The 22,578-nt window shown below is 39.3% G+C and overlaps 2 protein-coding genes across 3 annotated transcripts in view; one reads left to right on the top strand and one right to left on the bottom strand.

Annotated features, from left to right (window-relative positions):
* Window positions 1-13,307: 13,307 nt before the first annotated feature.
* Window positions 13,308-17,598, bottom strand: LOC144075379 (protein FAM72A). Its single transcript, XM_077602336.1, has 4 exons — window positions 16,784-17,598; window positions 16,530-16,607; window positions 16,072-16,196; window positions 13,308-15,419 (listed from the first exon to the last, which is right to left on the bottom strand). The coding sequence occupies exons 1-4, from the start codon at window positions 16,933-16,935 to the stop codon at window positions 15,328-15,330; spliced, it is 447 nt and encodes a 148-aa protein (XP_077458462.1). The 5' UTR covers window positions 16,936-17,598; the 3' UTR covers window positions 13,308-15,327.
* A 24-nt stretch (window positions 17,599-17,622) lies between these two features.
* Window positions 17,623-22,578, top strand: part of srgap2 (SLIT-ROBO Rho GTPase activating protein 2) — a 38,087-nt gene continuing 33,131 nt past the window's right edge. The window contains exon 1 of one of the 2 annotated variants that reach the window (XM_077602334.1): window positions 17,623-18,572. In XM_077602334.1, the coding sequence (XP_077458460.1) occupies window positions 18,506-18,572 (67 nt within the window). In that variant the 5' untranslated portion in view covers window positions 17,623-18,505. The remainder of the gene's footprint in view (window positions 18,573-22,578) is intronic. The other variant, XM_077602333.1, reaches the window with a different exon arrangement.

The raw sequence follows: 22,578 nt of genomic DNA, 5'->3' as shown, positions 1-22,578 counted from the left end.
TTAGGTTGGCTGAAGCACATTTGAATGAGACAGATGCTTGCAAGAGAGTTGCTTCTGGCACAAAACTCCAAAGGGTTTAGATGTTTCAAGATAATTAAAGATGATGTGTGACTACAGTGCAGGATTATATCAACATATTAAAGGTTTGATCATTTTATTCTTTTAAATTTGATATTCATAAGAGTTATATCCAAATCTGTCAGGAATCTGACCAAGCATATTGCATGTATCATATGAAATGTACATCAGTAAAGAATTGTGGTGGTAGCGTGGACATTATTTGGCTACCCAAGTAACTGGTTCCCTTGTGTTTTTTTTATTACTATATGACTGTTGAAAAAAGCAGGAAGCTGAATTATTAAGTTTCTTTTGGCAATAATATCTGTTCATATTCAGAAATCATACAATCAACAATTGCACAGTTGGACAATGACTCGTAGCACACTACAAAAACAACTAATTTGTCTTCTAATGCAAAAACAATAATAATAAAGTTAAGTGTTATGCTCTGGCTGAGTTAATTACCTGACTTGAATCTGATTAAGCATGCATCTCACTTACTTGGGAAGATTGGCGGTAAAGATAAAAAAAGCAGGAACGGAAGTTGTGTTGCGGGCACAGAGCAGGTACAAAATTCCAGCATCAGTTGATTTCTGTGTTCCAGAATTCAGGCTGTAATTGAGGGAAAAAAATTGAAGAGATGATCAGGATAGAGATTTTTAAAACAGCACTTTTATTTCAATAATATACAAAGATAGTTATGTATGTATGTATTGATTTTTCTTTTGCCTGGGGGTAGATATGTGTTACGGACACTGTGGAATAGGAAAATAACTAATTTAATATCGAACAAAAAGCAAGCGTCATTTTTCCTTAGATGCTGCATTTTGTTTGTTTCTGCTCCTTTTCTTTCCCAGTAAAAAGGGGACGCATTTATCTTTGTCTCTCTATTCTATCAAAGCACATTGCGTGTGATCACAATGGTCTCTGTGGCACCCCCACTGAATGAGAAAGAACCATATAAAAGCTTCATTAACTCCAAACAATTAATAGAACATTCATTTAACAAATCAGTAATCAAGGCTTGTGATAAGACAGGGACTAATACAATGTGGCACACATCACCTTGGCTGCATTGACTTCAAAATGTATTCACACAGGCAAAGTACAATGCTTGGTCTTTTAATACCCGCTATTTCATTTGCATGGGATAATGTAAGTTAACTAACCATCTAACTAGCTCATCTCTATCAATTTAATACTAAATACTATTAAGAACACAAAGCATTTAGGAAATATACAAAACGTGTGACCTGAGTCTTGCCACAAAATGATTAAACATAAATAAATCAATCAATAAATAAATAAATAAAGAAAGATTACCAAGTGATAAGCAAGGTGTTCATTACAAGTTCATCTTAAGGAAGTTAGCACTTTTTTTACCTCCCCAAATGGAGCAACGATTGATCGTTTGTCTCTCTGTGTGCCCTACGGCTGACTGGCAACTAGTCTAGAGTGTACTCTGACTTTCGCCCGAAGTTGGCTGGGATGTGCGGTTATAGAAAATGAATGAATGGTTGTTGAATGCTTGATCCTGGTCTATAAATTCCCCAAATTGGTAACATTCACTTTACAGTGCAGCATCATCTATCATGTGACAAATAGGTGGTGGCCTAATAGATTTGTCAATGGCTGCAGATTTACATAAACTTTTGCTTAGTCCAACACAGGCATTTTTACAAAGAAATTTAACCTTTAGATCAGATTATGATGATCTTCTAAAAAACAAAAAAAGGAAGATGGTAGTTTGGAAGTGTTAAATTAATGATGAGGTTTAAGGACTGTGCAGACTTCAGATAAACATAATATATGTGAGAAATGCCCCTTTTTTTACACTTGGAAGGTCAAACATCTGAAAGAGTTATTAGTTAAGAGAAAACCTGCCTGAAGTTGAAAGAGAATGTTAAACATTTGATCGGAGTGGTAACTTCTTCTTCATAAGTAACCTAGCATTTGCTAGAACTTACAAAGCAATCTTAAAAGTGAGAGTGTCACTTCAAGTAATGTCTTCATGAATTGCTCTTACAATTTTTCATTAGGCTTGATAGGCCGCACTTGGAGAAAAGTGTTGGTACTTTGTTCTTTTTCTTCTTTTTTCTTTTTCAGATGTGTCACCATAATTAGAAGTGTCAGGTTCCATCAAGCAGAGGGGGCCCGGTCCACATTACAGATGCATACATCACTGCCCTCATTTCAATGTAATAACACCTGTCAAGCCTGATGAGGACTACCCGTGATGGCTTAGTCCCAGACCCACGTGTGCCCTCTCACATCACACACCTGCGTGCACATGATTATCAAATCAACAAAACATATGTATCGTGCAACGTGGAAAAAGCAAAACAAATTGCCGTAAATATGCTTTGATATTTAGGTGAGATCATTTGACGTTTACAAGGTTTTTAAGGCGCATTGTATTCACAAACATTTGTTTAAACTCCAATTTGGGGAGTTAGTTGCATTAGTATAAACATTTGACTAAAATAGTCATTCTTTTCACTGAATATTGCTTCACACACCCACACACATTTCCAAAGTCATTTTTTTTCTTTTGTTGTGTTAAATTCCCCCACAAATCACTTATTTTTTAAACATATAACCTCAACTTTATTACTAAGACATGGTATCTTGCTGTGTGCCGTTCAACAGTGGAGAAAGGAATAAAATAAGCTTGTTCGCTAATGGATTTCATAGTGAGCTCTGTACATTCACAAGACAATTGATGTTGGCTGCTGTCACCAGCTTTTTACATTTAACCAGCAATTGGACGTAGAAAGTCTTTCATTCACATCAGAAAACAGGAGAACATGTTACAGTATGCGCTGGAGCGATTGTCTTGATAGGGAGAGGCACACATACTTACACACAAGAGCAGGAGCAGTAGAACAAGGCATTACCATAAATTCATTAGAGTGGTTGGGCAGAATTTATAAACATGTAGAAATGTTGTTTACAATGTGTGACTGGATGGATTACACAAGTACACAGACTAGTGAGGGGAGCACTCCCATATATACACACTGTTTACACTGAATGAGGAGGAGGGAGAGTGGGTTTGGAGCACATTGCTGCACAAAAAGTCCCAGAGTGGCATGTTTTACACAGCGAAATAAACATTCAATAAAATAAACACCACTCCATTGAGTTGGGTCGTCATGCGCACTGCGTATGCTCACATGAGCTTGCTTGCAGGCAGAGATGCTCCAACACATCCTTATGAAACTCCAATAGTAATGACATTTAGATCAGGGTCTCTGACGTCAGCCACCACTCTGTATTTGCTGTTGGGTTTAGGCTCCCAAAAAATAAACATGCTTGTTTTAGAGACAGGGAAAAAAGCAACAAGGAAGCTAGGTTGCCACAGTTACGATAATAACAGTAGCTAAAAACAAAAGGAACTTGCTGTTTTAGATTGTTGTGATTAAACATGTACAGAAATAAAGCAGGTTGAGTAGTGGAAGGCAGTATGTAAACAAACAGTGGTCATGTGAGTTGGACCTCATTGTTTAAATATAAGAAAATGTAATATATTAAAGGGGCGACCCTTTGGAGAGAGGGGTTAGCGCGTCGGCCTCACAGCTCTGGGGTCCTGGGTTCAAATCCAGGTCGGTCCACCTGTGTGGCGCTTGCATGTTCTTCCCGGGCCTGTATGGGTTTTCTCCGGGTACTCCGGTTTCCTCCCACATTCCAAAAACATGCATGGTAGGCTGATTGGACACTCTAAATTGCCCCAAGGTATGAGTGTGAGTGTGAATGGCTATTTGTCTCCTTGTGCCCTGCGATTGGCTGGCCACCAATTCAGGGTGTCCCCCGCCTCTGGCCCAGAGACAGCTAGGATTGGCCCTAGCACCCCCTCGGCCCTAATGTGAATAAAGCGGTTCAGAAAATGAGATGAGAGAATATATTAAAGGTTGCAAATTTAGTAACCTAAAGTGCAAGTGAAAACTTATAAATATAAATATAAATCCCACTCATTCATTCATTTTCCGACCCGCAAATCCGCACAAGGGTCGTGTAGGGTGAATCAATCATCAAACATGTGCAGCAATGATTGCAAGATCCACAGTGTCTCACATTTTAACGCAAATGTGCTACCAAAAAACAAACTAAAAAGTTAAACTATCACAATACAGGCCAGCCAGAGTAAGAAATTTAAAAAAGCAATTATGGATCCAAGTCACACTGGTGGAAGATAACATTGCATTGAAAAAAGTTTGTTATTTTTTAAATAGTTTATGGTGGAGGTCTACAATGTTCTAAAAATATATAAATAGTTTTATCTATTATTTTATTGTACTGGATTAAGATTGTGTTGCTATGCTTAATGTTTTGGCAAGTGAATTTCCACGGGGAATCTTTAGGTGATTTAATGCCATAACCTATCGTTGCCTTTGGGAGGACAAGCTTCCCTCTGAGGGACTTAAATACAACCATTTTATTTGAATTACTGGTGGTGGCGGCTTTGACATTAAGCATATGAGGTTGAAGAGAGGATGTGCAGAAAAGGTGACAGGTGTTGATACAAAAGAAAGACAAAGAGATTCAGAGAAGAGGATGAATTTATTGCTCCTTGGAGAAGTGAATCTTGACGTGATGTGAAGAGGAGGAAGAGGAGCAAGGGCAATCAGACAGGTTGGACAAGGAGAGCACACACAGACGCGTCCTGTTTAATGTCTCGCTGACATTTGTGCTCTCCATCGCCTTCCCCGCCGACCTGTTCCCGATGGAGACGAATGATCCGAGGGGAAAAGGCAGAGCAGAGGGCGGGGCAGATGGAGTCGCACCTCTCTGCCTTGTGCTTCACTCAAGGTCACAAGTCCCAGACAAGGTCACAGGTCAAGGTTCATAGTAAGGCCGGCCTATCAGGTGGTGAGTATTTCTAGGCGGGAGCAGTCTTCAGATCTTTGATATTTTCTAATGCGTGTGCGCATTTTGTTGTATTTAGGGTTGATACGTCTAGTATCGTGCTTCATATATTGAGCTGGGTTAAAGATGGTTTAAAGATTTCTAAATCTTGAGAATGCTCTTAGTAGTTTAGAAGCTACCTTGTACTTTCCTGCCTAAGTCTTCGAGTAAAATTCCTTCTGGATGCCGTCACTCCGTCAACCCATGCTGCCTGGTTGTGTGCGTGCGCGTGTGTAGTGAGGCTCACACTGTCACTGTTCTGTGTCTGTTACTGATTTCAATGCACTAAACCAAACCATATGCATGTTCATGTGAATTTTTGCAAACACACACACACACACACACTCCTCACACGCTCCTCACGCCTCATCTATTGACCTCTAAATACCGGTGTCCATATCAGCTGGTGAAAGATGTTAGCTACCAGCTTCTTCAACGACCCTCATTCCGCACATTAGCTTCAAACTGTTACTTATCCCTGTAAATGGCTGAAGTTAAAAGGCTGTTCTTCACCATCTGGAAAGGCACGATTGATGATGTTTTTAAGATGAACTGCATTGGAACTATAAATCAAATTTTTACAGTAAGAGCACATGGGCCAAAGTACTATGTACCAGATATGTACAATTTAATATCTATTTTTTAAATTGACATTGTAATTGACATTACACAGCGTGGCGGCTTAAAAGCTAAAAAAAAGAATTGTGCATTTGAATCTATCACAGTTACTCTAGTGTGGGGGGTTAACACATTCTCCGTTTTTGTGTTTACATTTTTTTAGAGGTAAGATAGCCCAGAGAGCTAAAGAGATTCAAAAGTGATTTAAGATTTCTCCGCAACAGTTAAGTTTATAATTGTTATACTAACACTACTAAGGATAAATCATACTATTAATGTAGCAGCTATAACTCACATCATCTCGACTATGACCACCACGTACTTCCATAATTTGGTGCCATTATAATTGACTGTGTTTTAAAATTAAGTTACGTAATGTACGTAAATGGATGACTTGTCTTTAGTCAGTGTCGCAAGGTAGGGATGGACTAGTGAAGTGAAGCAACACTGAAGTACTGTAAGTAAACTAAAAGAGGATGTCCGATATCTGTGCTATCTCATATATAAGATCTGTGAAATGCAAAGATGAATTGATCGAGCCTTTTTAAAAGCATTTTCCTTCTTGCAGGGGTGAGCGGAAGCCAAACCCACACAAGCCTACAACATGCAACTCCACACAGGAAGTAAAAAGCTCGCTTTGATCGCTGTACCTCAGGACTGTGAGAAACATGTGGATCACTAGTCCACCATGATGGATAATGTGTGACTTCAATCAACAAATGTCCTTCATAAGAAAGAGCCCAGCTTCATGGATCCATGAAGGTGCAGAATTTGGTGTTGATTCAAACATTGGGCCTCGATAGGGTTCTACTCTCCACTGAGCGTCATCTGAGCTTTCCCCTTCCCATTGAGTCACCAGTTGTCCAGAAGCTGCCGTGAGCGACAGAGACAACAGGCAGCGCTGAGCCTGAGAACACTTCACTAACCCGAGTGGTACCAAGACAAATAGAACGGTGATTGCTTCCCTGTGGCCCATCTGGCTTCTTTTAAAGGGAGCCGAGGAGAGAAACGGGTGGGTGTAGCATGTGTGCGAACGTTTTAAAGACTGCCACTTTACGTGGGGTAGTTCAAATACGTCGCTGACTTGCCGACCAATTACAGTCAATCGCCACTGTCGACCCTACTGCCTTTGCCCGTCAATAAAAAAAACATTTTGTTTGGGATCGTTTAGGCCTCACTTGGATGGAAGCCCAGCAGCTCAGTGGAATAAAGATCAGGGTGATTCAACAGAGGAAACTAAAGGGGTGAGTTTAGTCACCGGGGAGGGGGACACAGTCTGACCCTTTGAGTATGACTGTGTGTAGACACGTAAGGATGTTTTCCATCGCGTGGGCGTATTACTTTCCTATAGCATGGCATTTATTTTAAGTGTTTGGACGAGATCCCGAGTGAAACCTTGAGGCCGCCACCTCGGAGCTAAAACCCAAGCACTCAGGACCGCAGATTTATTTCAACTCCAGTGGAACAGACAGGAAGTCCACTGCTTCGCATTTGGGGGCAAGCATGGGTCAAATAAAGGGCCTGCACTGTGATCGCTTTGCTGACGCATCTCCACCTGCTGGATTCCTGGTGAACCACACCATAAGCATATTTAGTCAGACTTCAATTCATTTTGTACTCAAAACAAACATGCCGCTCACTTCCTGTACGTTCGCATCTCTGTTTTTAATCCTGGGCAGTGATCAGAGTTGCTCCTGGCAGGGAGCAGGCCAACAACGGGGAAATAATAACTTAGTTGTCACCAGAGATACACACACTTTTATTACTGCCAAAGTACAATCACTTGGCATCTGGCTTCTGTTAAGTGTAGCCCAGCATTCCAGTTGTGTTTGCAGTAAATCACTAGAAAATGAATGTAAGTCACTTTATATCTACGCAAACAAATGGATGCACTCTTTAAAGATAGTGGCCTTTGCATTACATATGGAAAATATATTTAATTTAGCAACACACACTTTTCAAAGATTTTATATTTCAGTGTCATTCAATTGTTGTTGTGAATGCAGTGTGGGATGCCCCTCCCAGCTAGAATGCACGGGGCCCAGCCCGGGGGCTTTCGAGAGGGGCCGTGTTTGTGTGTGTGGGGGGGTTATGGTTATGAGGGCGTATGTGTGCGTGCACGCTGGGGGAGGGGTTGAAAGAGCCTGGTAGAAAAACTCTAATCCGGGTGCTGTCAGGTCCAAACCTGGCTTGATGTCCCATTGATGTGGAACAGAACAAAACAGAGTGGGCCCCTTACTAAGCTCTCTTGGTTGCTCTCTCTCGCTAGCACACACACACAGACACACACACGTGTGCATACGTACAAACACACTCCACACACAAGGAATGGTCAGAAACAGATAATCCTAACTTGAGTGCTAAATTGTAATTTGCGAGAGGCTCCAAGCAGAGGGACAGTCGTTCTAAATAACGATGATGTGTGTATGTGTGTATTATCTTCCCCCAATCCTTTCCTCAAAATGTTTTTCAACCATAAATGACACCAGTAAAATTCTCAACAACTTGAGTAATAAACTTTTAGGGATATAACTTATTTTTTCAATTAAAATCAAACATACTGTGCATAGCAGAAGGAATTCAGAAGTTCACAATATGAAGTAATGACCAATTAACATTTTTTTAGAATTCTGATTATACTTTTTTTTCTTGTGAATGAGGATTTTAATGTAATGACATTTTTCTTTCAGATTTGGTAGACCATTATTGACGTGTATCCCTCCTCATCAACATTAAAAGACTGGAATAATTGTGGTTTAAATGTGTGGTCCACATATGTGGGAGTATTTGGTTGGATAGAATGCCGTAGAAAATATTGATTCTGAACAGAAACTCAAGGTTTTCCAACAAACCTGCTGCTTTTATATTGAGCACATTATTCTGATAAGTAATGAAATACTGGAGCCTATTCTGCATCACCCTGAGGGTCGGAATTTATATTTGGACTCATATGTCGGTCAGAAATGAACCATATCATCCTTTGTATGACATCAATAATGAAAATAATTTTAAGTCAATACTTCTAAGAAAGATTTAAAAAGAACTGCTGATTATAAAAAAAATGTGGTTATAATCTCGAGACTTTCGGGTCATGCTTGTTTATTGGATATTAATCGATTTTGCAGGGAAATCAATTGCTGATTACTGAAGGCTAACAAGATATGCGTCTCTATTCTATTCTACTCTATTTTATTCTATTCTATTCTATTTTATTACATTCTGTTAACTTAATACTAAAAATGTGATAAAGTAACGATTGCTTACATGAGTATGAACTCGTTTTAATACCTACTGTATATCAATTAGATAAAATTAGATTGAATTTTTATATTAACATTGAAGGCAGTGAACGGAAATGCTGCAATCCTTTAAATTGTCTGACATCACATTAAAGCCATATTGCGCAAATGGAGTGCTTGAGGTCTTTTTGATACACAAAGCACAGGATTTTCATATGGAATAACTATAGGGGCTTTTTGTTGGGGGGAGTAAACTCGTTGGAACTGTTCCCTTGTGAATGTACACATGCAACAGTTCATACCTCAACTGGACCTTCAGCTGACAACAACCGCGTTTGATGCCGACTACTGTTGGCCTGTGAAGTTCCCACTGAAGCAATCCCCTCTTCCCCTCCTCTGTCGGTCTGGGCTTTGGGGAACACATCCATGTCGGCTCCCTCTGGTTCCCCCATGACTTAATTAGAGCTCTCTGATTCTGCACATTAGTTTACTGTATAGGAACAACTTTTATCCCTTGCTGTAATCAGCTTGCCCAAAAGAAAAGACCACAATAAAAAGAAGCTTGTTTGAAGTTTTCTTTTGTGTGATCTTGAGCACTTGAGCAACAAAAGCCCAGTGTAGCAGATTTCACATTGGCATGTGGCATGGACGAGTAGGCACAGAACCAGCAACCCTAATGTAATACCTGTATGATTTTGTTGCCACGGTACTCACTCATACACGCTTCATTCAAAGTGGTCATATTCCACATGAAATTCATGTGGATACATTATTTAAAACATGTCTCCCTGATGAAGTGTGTCCCTAAAGGGAGAAAATCTAGTCATTTATTACCATTTGCCCTCCTCACCCATTGTAAAAAGATTTTTGTGATGAATTCTTGAGGTGTCATTAATATGCATAATCAGGCAATAGCAGACATTAGCCCTTTTAGGTCTATTATCAGGAGATGGCCATGACAGACTGCCTCATTTTTATGAACCTCCTTGTGTTTCTTGTGTGAAGTATATTCTCTTCTGTTTAATAGTCAAGGTGACCTCCAAACTGATGGCTAGCCAACACGATCTGCCCACAAGGAAGTCGTTTATGGAAGCGTTTTCTATATTAATGTCAAAACTTTAAATACCAATTATAAAAAGAATATGCTCATGATTTTTGGAGGGGAAATAAATATTAATAAAACTATTTTTTTAAACATATTGAACACAAAAAAATAGATATACTTAAACTTATTAAAAAGGACACTGTGGCGGTCTTTACTTTTGACAAACGGATTCTGTAGTTTTCACACACGTATGTCATTTGGCTCTCTTTCCCTCTACCTCTAGTATTCTGGTAAGGCTTCTGGTTGCTTACATTTATGGTACGACCCCACCACCTACTGTCAGAAGACAAAGACACATTTACCCAACCTTGCTCACTTGCAAATTTATAAATGTATTTGTTTTATTTCCCACAAATTATGGGGTTTTGTTTGTTTGTTTGTTTTCTTTGTCTATAATGCACCAATGTAGTTCCTGATCATTGATATTTTTTCTGTTTCTGGACATATACATATATATTTGAAGCAGATGTTAATCATATTATGTTCAAAGAACTTCTAAAATGATGATAGACAATGTCTACTATATATACATCATGGGTAATAACAAGATTAACTCACAGTTTCTGTCTCTACAGTTCCAATTGGCTAGATCTCGTCAGAACAAATGGTTATTAAACAAGCAAAAATAAAATAGAGGCATGAAATGATAAGACGGGAAGGACTGGTGTAATAATATTCTGTTGGTAGGTCACACGAAAATGTTTTTTTAAAGCATTATTTAGTTTTGAAAGAAATCACTACAAATTTGCATTTTACTTTGCAATTATTTTGCCACTGAATTAATTCCCAATTTTTAAAGTTCTATTAAAATGCAGTAAACACAAATTGAGTATGTGTTTTGGCCCAAGGCCATTAAGTGTTTTGTAGACCTGCAGTAGGATTACAGTACTATAGTGTAAGAAAGTGCAGTGATTTCATGACTAATGCAATATGGTCCATTTGTCTCATCTTTGTGAGGACTCTGGCAGCAGTGCGAATAATTAGCTGCCACATCCTCATTAATGTCGCCACTTCAATACAATCTGCTAAATATGAATACATGGATAAACTTATCTACAGTTGTACCTCTACTTAAGAAATTAATTGGTTCCAGAACTTTTCTCATAAATTGAAAAATCCATAAGTAGAGCAGTATTTTATATGTGAATACTCTAATTCATTCCACAGTCCCCACAAAACTAACAAAATTCATCCAAGTGTCCCAATTTTGTAGGAAAAGTGTGAAGGCACACAAAATGAGAGAAAATGATCGTAAAATTATTTAATAAGCTATGAAAATGAATAAATATGCAAAATCTATTCGTGTTGGAGACAAAAATGAACATTGTTTTCCTGCAATTAGCTTTTAAACTCTCAATTTTTTGGGCCAAAAATAAACATTAATGTTTTTTCATGCATTTAGCTGGAGAAAGGTTTGATGCATCCATCCATCGGTTTCAGGAATGTATTTATTCAATGACACGGACACAGAACTAATGTAGTCATAAGGGGAAACTGAAAGCTATATATGTATATGTTGAATATAAACAGAAAAAGTATGGACCCTTGAATAACCCGAAATTATTTTGGTCTAGTATTCAGATTTATGGTTTGCAATGGACAGAAAGAAATCTCGACTTTGTAAATAAGATTTGATTTACTGAAGCAGTGTCAGTGGGTCATATCCACTGTTCCAGTCTGTTGAATATGTTATGATGAAATGTGTCACATGTGGCACTGAGATCACACCTTAGTGTAGGAATCAGTGAATCACTCTTTCTGTAATTGCAAATTGCCACTGTTGTAGACTGTAGACTTGACAGGTGTGCAGGCCACTCAATGTCATAAAAAATCTGACAGAGCTGGTTTCTGCTTAATGCATGTCTGGAGATATAATGCTTCAACTTTGCACCAAAGTTTTGCAGGGAGGCTTGGTTGTTTACTGCCATTGGCTTAAACAGTTCCCATTACATTTTGGTGGTGTTTCTTGGCATTCTGTAAGGCTGTTCGCACTCACTTTTGGGGGGAAATCAGAGGAGTAAATGAACATTTATCTCCATATCCATTTCAATCAGGTGAATGTGTTTCCAATATTGCTGTCTATTGGACCACATAGCAGATGGCAATGAGAAAATGAAAAATGAGATGAAAAATCCAAGACTTTCTGATTAAAAGACTGAGGCAGGAGGAGCAAGCTAAGAGACATTTGTACACTAGAAGCATTGGATAGCTTCACAAATAAATTAAACTCTGAAGACTATTAATGTGCTTCATGTCTTTATTCAATAATGTTTTCAAATGATGCTTATTAAAAAAATCAGACTATAATACATGCTGAAGAACACAAATGCGTTTGAAATAAGACACATTCCTGAGAACTGTTGAGACCCATTTAGATGAAATGCACCAACTTTATAATTAACTATTGCTTTAAGACTTCCAATTTTAAAGATTGTCCCTTTACTATGTTGTTGAAATACTTTGCAATTCAGGTCCAAGATTTATTTGTCAGGGGATGCTCGCTTCAGCTTCACTTGTATAAATTGACTTTATCCAGAAGAGGGCAGCAGAACTTTGAGAAAAGGATTAGGGCGTAAAGCAATTGCTTTGACGCCTTAATACAATACAGGTACACTAATCTTGGATGCACAGCCAGGCCTCTAAACGATCAGAAAGGTCCGTTGGTATGTTGACCATTGGTTAAGCTGTTTGTCCAATAAGCAGTGGAGGTGCTGGAGCCTTATCCCAACCAACCATGAGCAGGAGGCAGGGTACACCATGGACAGGTTACCAACCAATGGTGGCGCACATATAGACACTCGATAACATTCATTCGAATCTATAGAAAACTCATGTTTTGGGGAGGAAACTGGATAACCCTGAGAACCAGTCCACATAAGGGGAATTATGCACATTTCACACAGGTGCCTGGGAATTAACCCTTCTTCTTAGAACTGTGAGACAGATATGCTAAGCACTTATCCATGAAGTCAAACTGTGACATGAGGCGACTCAACTTATTTTTACTTGGAAAAACTTGTCACTTGGCAAACTTGTCCCTTGACAAACTTGTCACTTGACAAACTTGTGACTGGGATTGACTTGATGCAACAATCTTGTGACATGACCTGACTGGGCTTGGCAAACTTGTGACTTGGCTTTTCTTGACATAACCTAGTGACCCCGACACATGAGGAAAAACTTGGAACTTGCTTGAGACTCAAACCAAAGGACTTCCAGAACGATTGTGACTGTAGTCAGAGCCACCCACACGCAATTGTCTGGTAGACTCTCACAAGGTGTTTAGGTCTACCAGGTCCAATACAAAATAGCATTTGATTTCTTGTCAGGTGATAGTGCCCCTTCTAATAGCAGATGTATTTAAAAAGAAATACGAAATGTAATGAGCTATCTAGAAAAAGTTTATTCATAATTTAACACGCATACAAAACAACAATCATCATTTTCAAACTGGAAATAGTGCAATTTCAAAATATATATTTTCAGCAGGGCAAGTCAGTTATTCATTCTTTTTTTTTTTAATTATCATGTTATTTTTGTCCAAACCAGGGGAAGTGATACCTTCTTGTGGTAAAACTATACAATACCAACCATTAAAACATAAATAAAAAATAATGCACAAAGTATATATAGAATGCAATAAAGCCTACATATTTATATGTAAACAAAAATTGTAAACAAACATTAAATGTGGTTGAACATATTTCGTTTGAGAAGTTCGGGTAATAAACTCTCATATGCCCATATCAGAGAAGGCAAACCATTGCTCTTTTCTGCTTTACTATTAACTGAAGTTCCCAGTTGGTAAATATAGTACATAGGGAGAAGCAACCCTAAAATCTGGGTGTTCTGTCAAGTTGGGTGTGTGGGCATTCTTTCACACACTTAAGCGCCGCTGCACTTTCTGACATTTGTGCAAATTTCAAGTATTCTTTTTTTTTTACTTCAAGAAAACTCAAAGTTCTCTAATTCCAGCCATTCTTAGAATCCAATTGAGTTACACCATGTTGTTTATAGGGCAAAAAGTCCCAGATAACACACTGTGGGTGTCTCACAAGTCTGGATTCAGAAAAATGAACGCAGATGAAACTGTACAAGACAGGCATGTTTATAAAAGTTTTTAAAAACAGTGATTTAGGTGCAAACGAGAGAATATGGGCCTCAATAACAGTTTTTGTGGTTTTCTACCAACAATGGCATGACAGTTATAAGGATGTATTGCCTTCCCACACTCCAAACATACTAAAACAACTGCAGAACAACATTCTTGCATTTGCATTAATACAGACAGAGGACACGGAGGACGCTAAGTTTAGCATGGTTTCAGGGTCCAAAAGACCATTAAAGGTGTAAAAAAACTAAAAATGTAAACATCACAATAAGTCGGAATTACAAAACATCTTTCATCATAAATAAAATTAATTCCAAATTCTAGCTGCTGAATGGTCAGTTTTTGCAAGGGAAAATTGGTTCATTATTTTAACACAATTACTACAATACACCAGTAGTTGAGGGAGAAAAAGGATGCACACACGTGACAGTTTCATTATACTCTCTACAGTCATTAGTGTGTTATTGTTTATATATTAGTAGTAAATGTCAACATGGTAATGTTAAAGGGTTCAAATGTTACCATTAGTCAAAGGTTTAGTTATGATGACAATTTTGTTTTGTTTTGTTAGCTAAAACTGGAGTATGTTAAAATCTTACTTGCCACTAAATTAATGAATTATATCCCCAACATATCCTATGAGAAATCCTGTGAAATTCTTTCTGAATTCAGCCTTTAAGAGCTTTACCAGTATGATATTTCACATGCATAATTAAAAAAATATGTATATTGTCCACCCTTCACGTTCAAGTGAGCTGCTACATTACAAAAAGAAAAAAGAAAACAAAAACAGGCCACTTCCAAATGTGCTAGATAGTTCAGGCAGTGTCACAGCATTACATATCCAGTGATACATTGGGCATATATATATGTGTACATTTATCAATGCATCACACAGTCTATAATATCACCTAGTGTAGGTATCGATTGCCCTTTAAGGCAACTGTGCTATTTTTAATCTCAAATAAACACACTTGGTTAGCTGCAGTGCCATTCTCAAAAATGTCAAAGTTGATGCTCACACCCACACTATGTTTGGTTTAATTATGTAAGAAAGCCAGGCTTAATGTAAGCACAGTATACCACATGAGGAGTGGTTGAAATAGTTGATAAGGGTGTACCTCTGTTTGAGAGCAGATGCTGGTTATGCTAATGACAGCATGGTTTAGTCAGAATATATTAGAATAGTCAATCTGCCTTTTTGTTTTTTAAAGAATCATATTGTGAATCCAGTACCACCATTGAACTGATGGCTACTGCAAACCCTCTTTGCCCGTCCATGTTAATCGCTACCTGATGCACTCCACCACCGAAGGACTTTCTAGCTCGTCGTCACTGTCATCCAGTTCGGGTAGATCTCCCCACAGAAGCAAATTAAGACCTGCACAAATGATGGACCAGGTTAGGTTCCAACAACTAATGTTTCTAGGCGGTGTGAAATTCTGGGAGGAAAAGACTGCAGAGGGTCATCAACACAGCCCAAAAGATCATCAGTTCCCCTACCTACCCTGACCTGCATCTACAAATCCCAGTGCTGAAGAAGGACAGAGAGCATCATAAAAGACAACACACATCCCGGTTGACCAATCACTCATAAACGGCAGAACCAATCAATGAGCATGTGAGTGATCTAAACAGTCTTCAACTTTAATGGCTGTTTCTGCTTGGTCATAGTGCCTAACGTATCTCTGTTTGATATAAGCTAACATCGTTTTTGGACATTAAACACCGCATTTTTTAAAAAGTACATGTAAAAGACATGTCCAGTTCAGGGTGTCCTCAGCCTGGTGCCTGTAGTTAGCTGGGATAGGCTCCGGCACCCCCCGCGACCCTTATGAGGATAAAACGATCATTGTTTTTAATTCATGTATAGTTTGACTGAAGCATGTTAAACATGATGTTGACATGTGCAAACTTTTAAATTGTGAACAAACTACTTGTATCCCATGATACAAGTACTGTATTGAGACTACAATATCACAACCTTTTCTTTCATATTAACATTCAATTTGAACCATACTGTGCCAACAGACCTGTTGAATCCAATCTGTTCAGAGTGGAAACAGCATCACTGTTGAACATCCAGAAGTGTCCGTTATTACAGGAGAGCAGGCAGGGTTTACATGGAGCCACAACATGATATCCTACCACATTACCACTGTGATGGGAAACAAAGCAGAAACATAAGTCAGCATTTTAATGATGAGCACAACTAAAAAGTGCAAACTCCACTATCGTCAGTGAGGCACATGTTTGTTTTCATCCTGCATCCAACAACAAAGGAAAGGCACACAAAAGAAAACACATGATTTGTCAATGTAACACTACTCTTTGTAAAAGAGAATGTTTTTTACTGCAATAGTTGAAAATATTGAATGCATACACACACCAAGCATTATCAGAAGATGCGTACCTGCTGTCTGTTATTGGATGCAAATATTTCATTTGAATAAAACGAAGATGTACAACAGGAAGAAAAAAAAATACCTACCAGTTAAGACATGCAATGTCTCTCAATTTGCACTTGCAGCTTTCAGTCGAGTAGCAGCTGGCCACAAAGTCAACAGTTCTGTTAATAAATAACATTTTTTTAGAGATCAGGCACCCATTCAAACACCATTTTATTGATCATCCAGCCGGATGTTGGAGGGACCAAACAAGTTATTGTCAGGGACACAGTGTTATGGCAACAATTGCATTATGTAAACAAACACTAGCTGCATTGCTAACTTGACTAGCACTTACCTATTTGGAGGTATATCAGTCGAAAACAGCTCAACCTCAGTGTCTGCAAGAAGCACTGCTTTCATGCCTCTCATGCAGAGCACGCTGCCACAAAATATGCAGTTGACTTGGGCGACACATTTGTTTTTAAAATTAGCGTTGGACGTTGACATCGTGGTCCTGTTTTGAAGTGACGCGATGGAGTTCGCGATCCACGCCGTGTTGTTGAATTACAACAGATCCCACAATCTAGAATAATGTCGTCTTCTCTGCATTCAAGCAAATGACGGGAGTGCCTTTTTTAAATTCTGTTTACAGGCGACAGTGATCCTATTTTACGTTATCGGGGAAACGCAGATAATGTTAGCTTTTCAACTCGGTACACACTCGATGATATATTGAAATTAATATCTTAACGTTTAAAAAAAAACACCGACAAAACACGATTGTTTACACAAGAAGTTCGGCGTCCGTACAGCGGCAGTAGACAGCTAAATGAATAGCTGACGGCTTTGTTTATAACTTCCTGGTATTAAAAACTACTTCCTGAAACAATCTTTGAAAAGAATGTATGCTCGGCTCCGATTGGACGAAAAACGCAGTGATTGTGACAATTGGTCAGGCTTTATCATCAAGTCTAAGTTTAATTGGCTATTTCTTCCACGAGGTTTCAGACATCTGCTACGCTGATTGGTTCTTTCTATGTCATTTTTGAGCACTGCAGCCAACTGCCGTGTGTAAACCCACTGCTTTGTGTTCCATAAAATTAGGCGGGGCTTGCATTACTGTGTAAAAAGTTTTTTTCCATTACCAGAAATATTCAGCAATACTTTGGTTTTAGTTCACTATTTACATACTGCGTTTGTTAGTGAAATTCAGACTACTCGTGGCGGAACGTATCCGATAGATGATTTTTATGCCGTCTTTTTCATGTTGTTTAATAGTTGAACAGCATTGCATGCACTACTTCCGGTTAGTTCCAGTGCGCAAGTAGTGCTAGTGCGTGCCACATTGTTATATTTCTCATTTATAGATTAAAAAATATATATACAAATACATATGGATGCCAACAAGCGGTAAGAACGTGAATTACTGTTATGATAAGAAAATGGAAATCCACGTTGTATTGCCCTTTTACGACTTTGAGACACAGAATCACAAGTTGACGTGTTAAACTAAACAATACATTTAAAAAATAGTGTTAGTTGTACTCATTTGCTGTTAAAAAGCTTAAAAGAACATCGTGCAATCCGTGCATCCTCATGTGTGTCCTGCGCAGTGGGATCGACCAAAATCCAGCCCCTCCACCGGTTCCTCCTCTCTCACTTCACCGCAGGGTGAGCAGTCACTTCAGATAGCACCAAAGACGCGAATGGACGTTTTTTTTTTGATTGCATACTAACTATTATCGCTGGTTTTAAATGAGGATGCATCCCCCTTTTGACTCCAAAGTGCTCACATCTCAGCCGCTTGGTCGGAGGAGGCGCGCATGAAAATTGTGCAGCGGCAAACTCGCAATGCGCCCCGAGTGAAAACACACAGGGAGACAATACGGACCCGCGGACTCACCAAGCGAGGATCAACATATTCTCATCTGGATCCCCCTTTTTTTTCAATCCTCTTTTCATTCCCATTGAATCTAGCCGCAGCGTGGACACTCCAAAGCTCAGCAAGCTTGATCTATTGTCGAATTGAGAGCAGATTGACTTCGCAGCCAAGTGGTTCGATCTGAAAACTCCAGCCATGACGTCTCCGGCCAAATTCCGTAAGGACAAGGAGATCGTAGCCGAATATGAAACTCAAGTAAAAGGTAAAACTTTTTTTAAATGTTTTTTTAATCACCAAACGAAAAAAAAAATCATAATTGATGATATGCATTTTTTTCATGGTTATCGCGGGCTTACGCCACCATCTCCTGTTTGAATGTCGGCTATAATTGGCAATTCGCCGTGTTATCTCATTATTTATGTGGAATCAATGGTCATCGCTCTATGACCCGGCATCGGTCGCCTTCAACGTTGTGCGCTAATCACGATCAAACACGAAAAGGGGGGCAAAACGCCTATGCCTCAGTGTCAGTAACCTCCGACAGCTTGCACGAGGTGTTAAAACACACGCTTTCTCGTCGTGTGTCCGCAATGTGCCACAAGCAAAAGGCTTGCCGTGTCGACATGAACAAGGCAGGGCGTTTTCTCTTCCCCGATGCCTCCCGCATGTTTGCTGCAGGCTGTGGAGCTCTGCATACCGCCCGAGTTTAGTGCCCAAAAACAGAAGCATTAGGACTAAACGCGTATTGTTTCTGATCGTCCACTATAATGTTTTTAACATTTTTCTTCTTCCTATTTGCATGCGATGCAGTGAAGTGAGTTAAGGCCTGATTGGTTGCATTTGTGGATGCATCTGTCGTCAGGCAGGCAGCCACACTGGTCGTGGCTGCTGTCATGAGCCATTTAAAAAGGTACACCTGCACCACCATCTGTTGAGGGTGACATAAGAACTAAAGATGATCAAAATTACCACTTAGTGTAAAGCCTTTATATTGGAGTGGGCCATTGGGAGGAGCTGAGATGTGTTTGAGTATTTTGGGGAGCTCATAAAAACAAAGGAGGGAAAAGTGAAAACAAACTTCTTAAAGGCCCTACTTTATCAAGATGGTCCATCTCCAGTAGCTTGCCATCAGTGCAATGCAGTTAAACTGACCCAAAAACTTGGTAACCTGAATCCTTGTTCTGATAATCTGCTGTATTTTTCAAACCAGCATTACATTATTGAGGTTGTTCTCTATTGGTTACCAATATTTTGGGTGACAGTGACATCCAAGTCAGCAGCTCTCCAGTTGTTGAGCATGTGATGAGGCATCTATGCCATCCCCAGTTAGATCGTGTGATGCTATTCATTCCAGTATGTCTCTATTTGCCCCTATAGTTATTGCACGTTACAGGAATGTACTGTTTTCCAGTGGTTGGAGATGTTGCCCGAGATGGTTCTTCCGGTGAATTTGTCTCAAAGTAAATTCATTTAAATGGGGGTTAAGAAAATCCCCAAATATTTTAAACTAAAGTATGGTAAGTAGTTTGGTGAAAGTGATGCAGGGGTCATTCAGGCAAGAGGATAAAGAGAAGATATGACTACTGCTGCAAATAGTCTTGATCACAAAATAAAATGGGTTATCACCATCTTCTCTGTCACACTGGCTTTTCCATGTTCCCATTTTGAGTAAAGGTTAATGCTATTGTCCTCCGAAATTCATCTCTTCCCTTTTGTTGTATTGAGAACAAACCAAAATATGGTCACAAGAAAAAAATGCATTCCTCTGATCAATAGAACCATCCACAGGAAGATACCCTGGCTATTGTGTTTTCACCATAGTATGGCATTAAGCTGCCTTGCAAAAAACTCCTCTTCGGACATATTTGTCCATCGACCAACCCTGTCGGATACTTTAGAACTACACAGTAAATGGTGGCGGTGGTTTTTCCAGATCAAACCTATAATTATACCCATGCATGATTGCTTTGATGATTTTGGTGTCTGCAAATAGTGCAACGTTCCCGGAATTTTCACAAAAGTGTGTGCTCGCACACACACGGTCTGTCATTATCTTGCAAGCTGTTAATGAAGAGCGCTGGGATGCTTCCTTGAATATGTGATAACATGAGTATGCTCACTTCCCATATCTGGAATCAGTCAAATTATGTCTGCCTGTAAATTTGGGAGCAAAAATAATCTTTTTTTGTGCCACATCATGAAAGGTAAATAAATGTAAATCCTACCACATGGCTTAACTTGATAAGGCTCAGCAGCATGATGGTGAATGACCTTGCACACACAGACAGGGAATACATCAACTAATTCGAAAAGTCCCAATTTTCACTAGGCCAAATTTTCAAATATTTCTGTCCTAAAACACAACGAGGCTCGCAGTGTTAAAGCATACTCGGTTAAAAAAGTGGGGACGGAAGAGCAAGCCTTCAGGATACTGGACGTGGCAAGAATGTTCCCTGCACAGATGCAAATGGTTATACATGGAGTTTAGGAATGAGCTTATCATCTCACGTTAGGACTGCGTGGAGCATTTATTTGGAATTGAATCCAGAGGTTGACTTGCTTTTCAGAGGGGATGTGGATCGCTTGGGATTTTGGTACAGTGGCAGTCTCCATGTGACTGCTTTTATTCAGCCAGAGTAGGGCTCCTGGTTTACCAATCAGCCAACACGCCGCAGTATTAAAAAGAAAAGAACAGGAAGCATTTTAGTCCACATGATAGCCCTTCAGAATATTTAGTACATTTTAAAAAGATTTCTTTGGCCCTCCATCTGTTGCTGTTCCACGAAGCCTATTAATAAGCGTCTGCCCCTCTGACCGAAATTCCCACCACCACAACCATTAATAAACCCTATTGATTTGGGGGGTTTTGTAGTCTGTCTGAGACACACTTAGAAATATTAACAGCTGGCCGATCTGATGTTGTGCTTGAATAACCCTTATTGATCGTTTACCCAGAACAATATATAGATGGCCCAAAGAGGCATTTGGGAGCAGCATCTGTTATAATTTCGGAGCAGCAGTTATGATGACCTTTTACCCTTAAAGGGGACGCGTGTCTCTTCATGCCACGAGTTATCAACTGAAATTCTGTCTGCACATTAGTCAGTTGCATGCTTGCTTGGCAACCAGTGAAACATGATTTGGGTTAAATAGCTGCTTTCACTAACTCACAATAGGAAAGGTGTTGACACAGCAGTGGGTTTGTCTGCAAACAGGCGTTTGTGTATGTCCATGTATTGGAATTAGTATGGGCCCATTTAAGTTGTATTTGATTGATGTATTGTTGATTGAGACTGTGCAGAAGAATGACAAATTCCCACAATGCTTAGTTTTCTGTGTTATGGCAAAAGAGATAGAATAGAGGCCTTGTTAGAGTATGCCCATTTAGACAACACTCATCACTCTTATATTTGACTGTGAGAAAATGTGAAGTTTGATGAGTGACACATTTGAAGGTGTATTTATTTGTTGGTTAAATGTTTTGGCATCTGACTATGATTTGAAAACCAGGTCTTTTGATGCCGTTAAACAGTAAAAAGTCATCCATCACACTTGGATGAAAGGGCTCATATGATCCTGCTTTATATGGATATATGTAGAGGTTTAATAGATTTGACTATTACAGAAGTGATCATTTAGAGTGAGGAAAAGTGTGCATGTGCATGTGTGTATTCGTTTTGGTCCAAATTGAGAGTTTGCTGACACTGCTTAAAATAATCAGGTGGGAAGGATGTTAGTGTGGAGTTAGGCTTGAATACACACTGATTGTGCTGGGACGCTTCCGAGCAGTGGACACACACATGTGCACACACAAACACAATTTAACTCTGCATTTGAGCAGCACCATTGGAGATTTTCTGATATCTTGTACTTTAACAAGTCCATTCAATATTTTCCTCTTGTTAAATACCAACAACACCAGCTACACCACCTTTGGGTCAGGCACATTTGTAATCTGCTCAGTTGGCAAAATAACCTAGCATGGGAGAAAAAATGATTTTCACTATCACTTGTCCTATCTCCTACTTCCTCATTCTTCAATAGTGGGAATTGTATAATTGTTCACTACAGAGTTGAACAGTGTGTTGTAAAAATGTGTGTGTTACTTGTAGATGTAAATGACAGCCACAAATAGCTTAATCTAACTGCAGGTGCTCTTTCCTCCAGAATGCTTTTGCAAAATGCGATTATATGAGGAATGTCCGCCATCAGGGCGACACCGTACGACACGGTATGTCAAAGAAGCTGTACAGGTGAGTGACAACATC

Source organism: Stigmatopora argus, chromosome 6 (genome assembly GCF_051989625.1).
Source record: "Stigmatopora argus isolate UIUO_Sarg chromosome 6, RoL_Sarg_1.0, whole genome shotgun sequence".
In the NCBI taxonomy this organism is placed as follows: Eukaryota; Metazoa; Chordata; class Actinopteri; order Syngnathiformes; family Syngnathidae; genus Stigmatopora; species Stigmatopora argus.
The sequence above is the reverse complement of the archived record's forward strand: the minus strand, read 5'-3'. Positions and strand labels throughout refer to the sequence as shown.

Coding starts and splice junctions, on each gene's coding strand:
- LOC144075379 (XM_077602336.1), bottom strand. CDS start 16,935: ATGTCAACGTCCAACGCTAATTTTAAAAACAAATGTGTCGCCCAAGTC. Junction 16,197..16,529: donor GACATTGCATGTCTTAACTG/GTAGGTATTTTT, acceptor TTCCCATCACAG/TGGTAATGTGGTAGGATATC. Junction 15,420..16,071: donor GAACAGATTGGATTCAACAG/GTCTGTTGGCAC, acceptor TCATTTGTGCAG/GTCTTAATTTGCTTCTGTGG.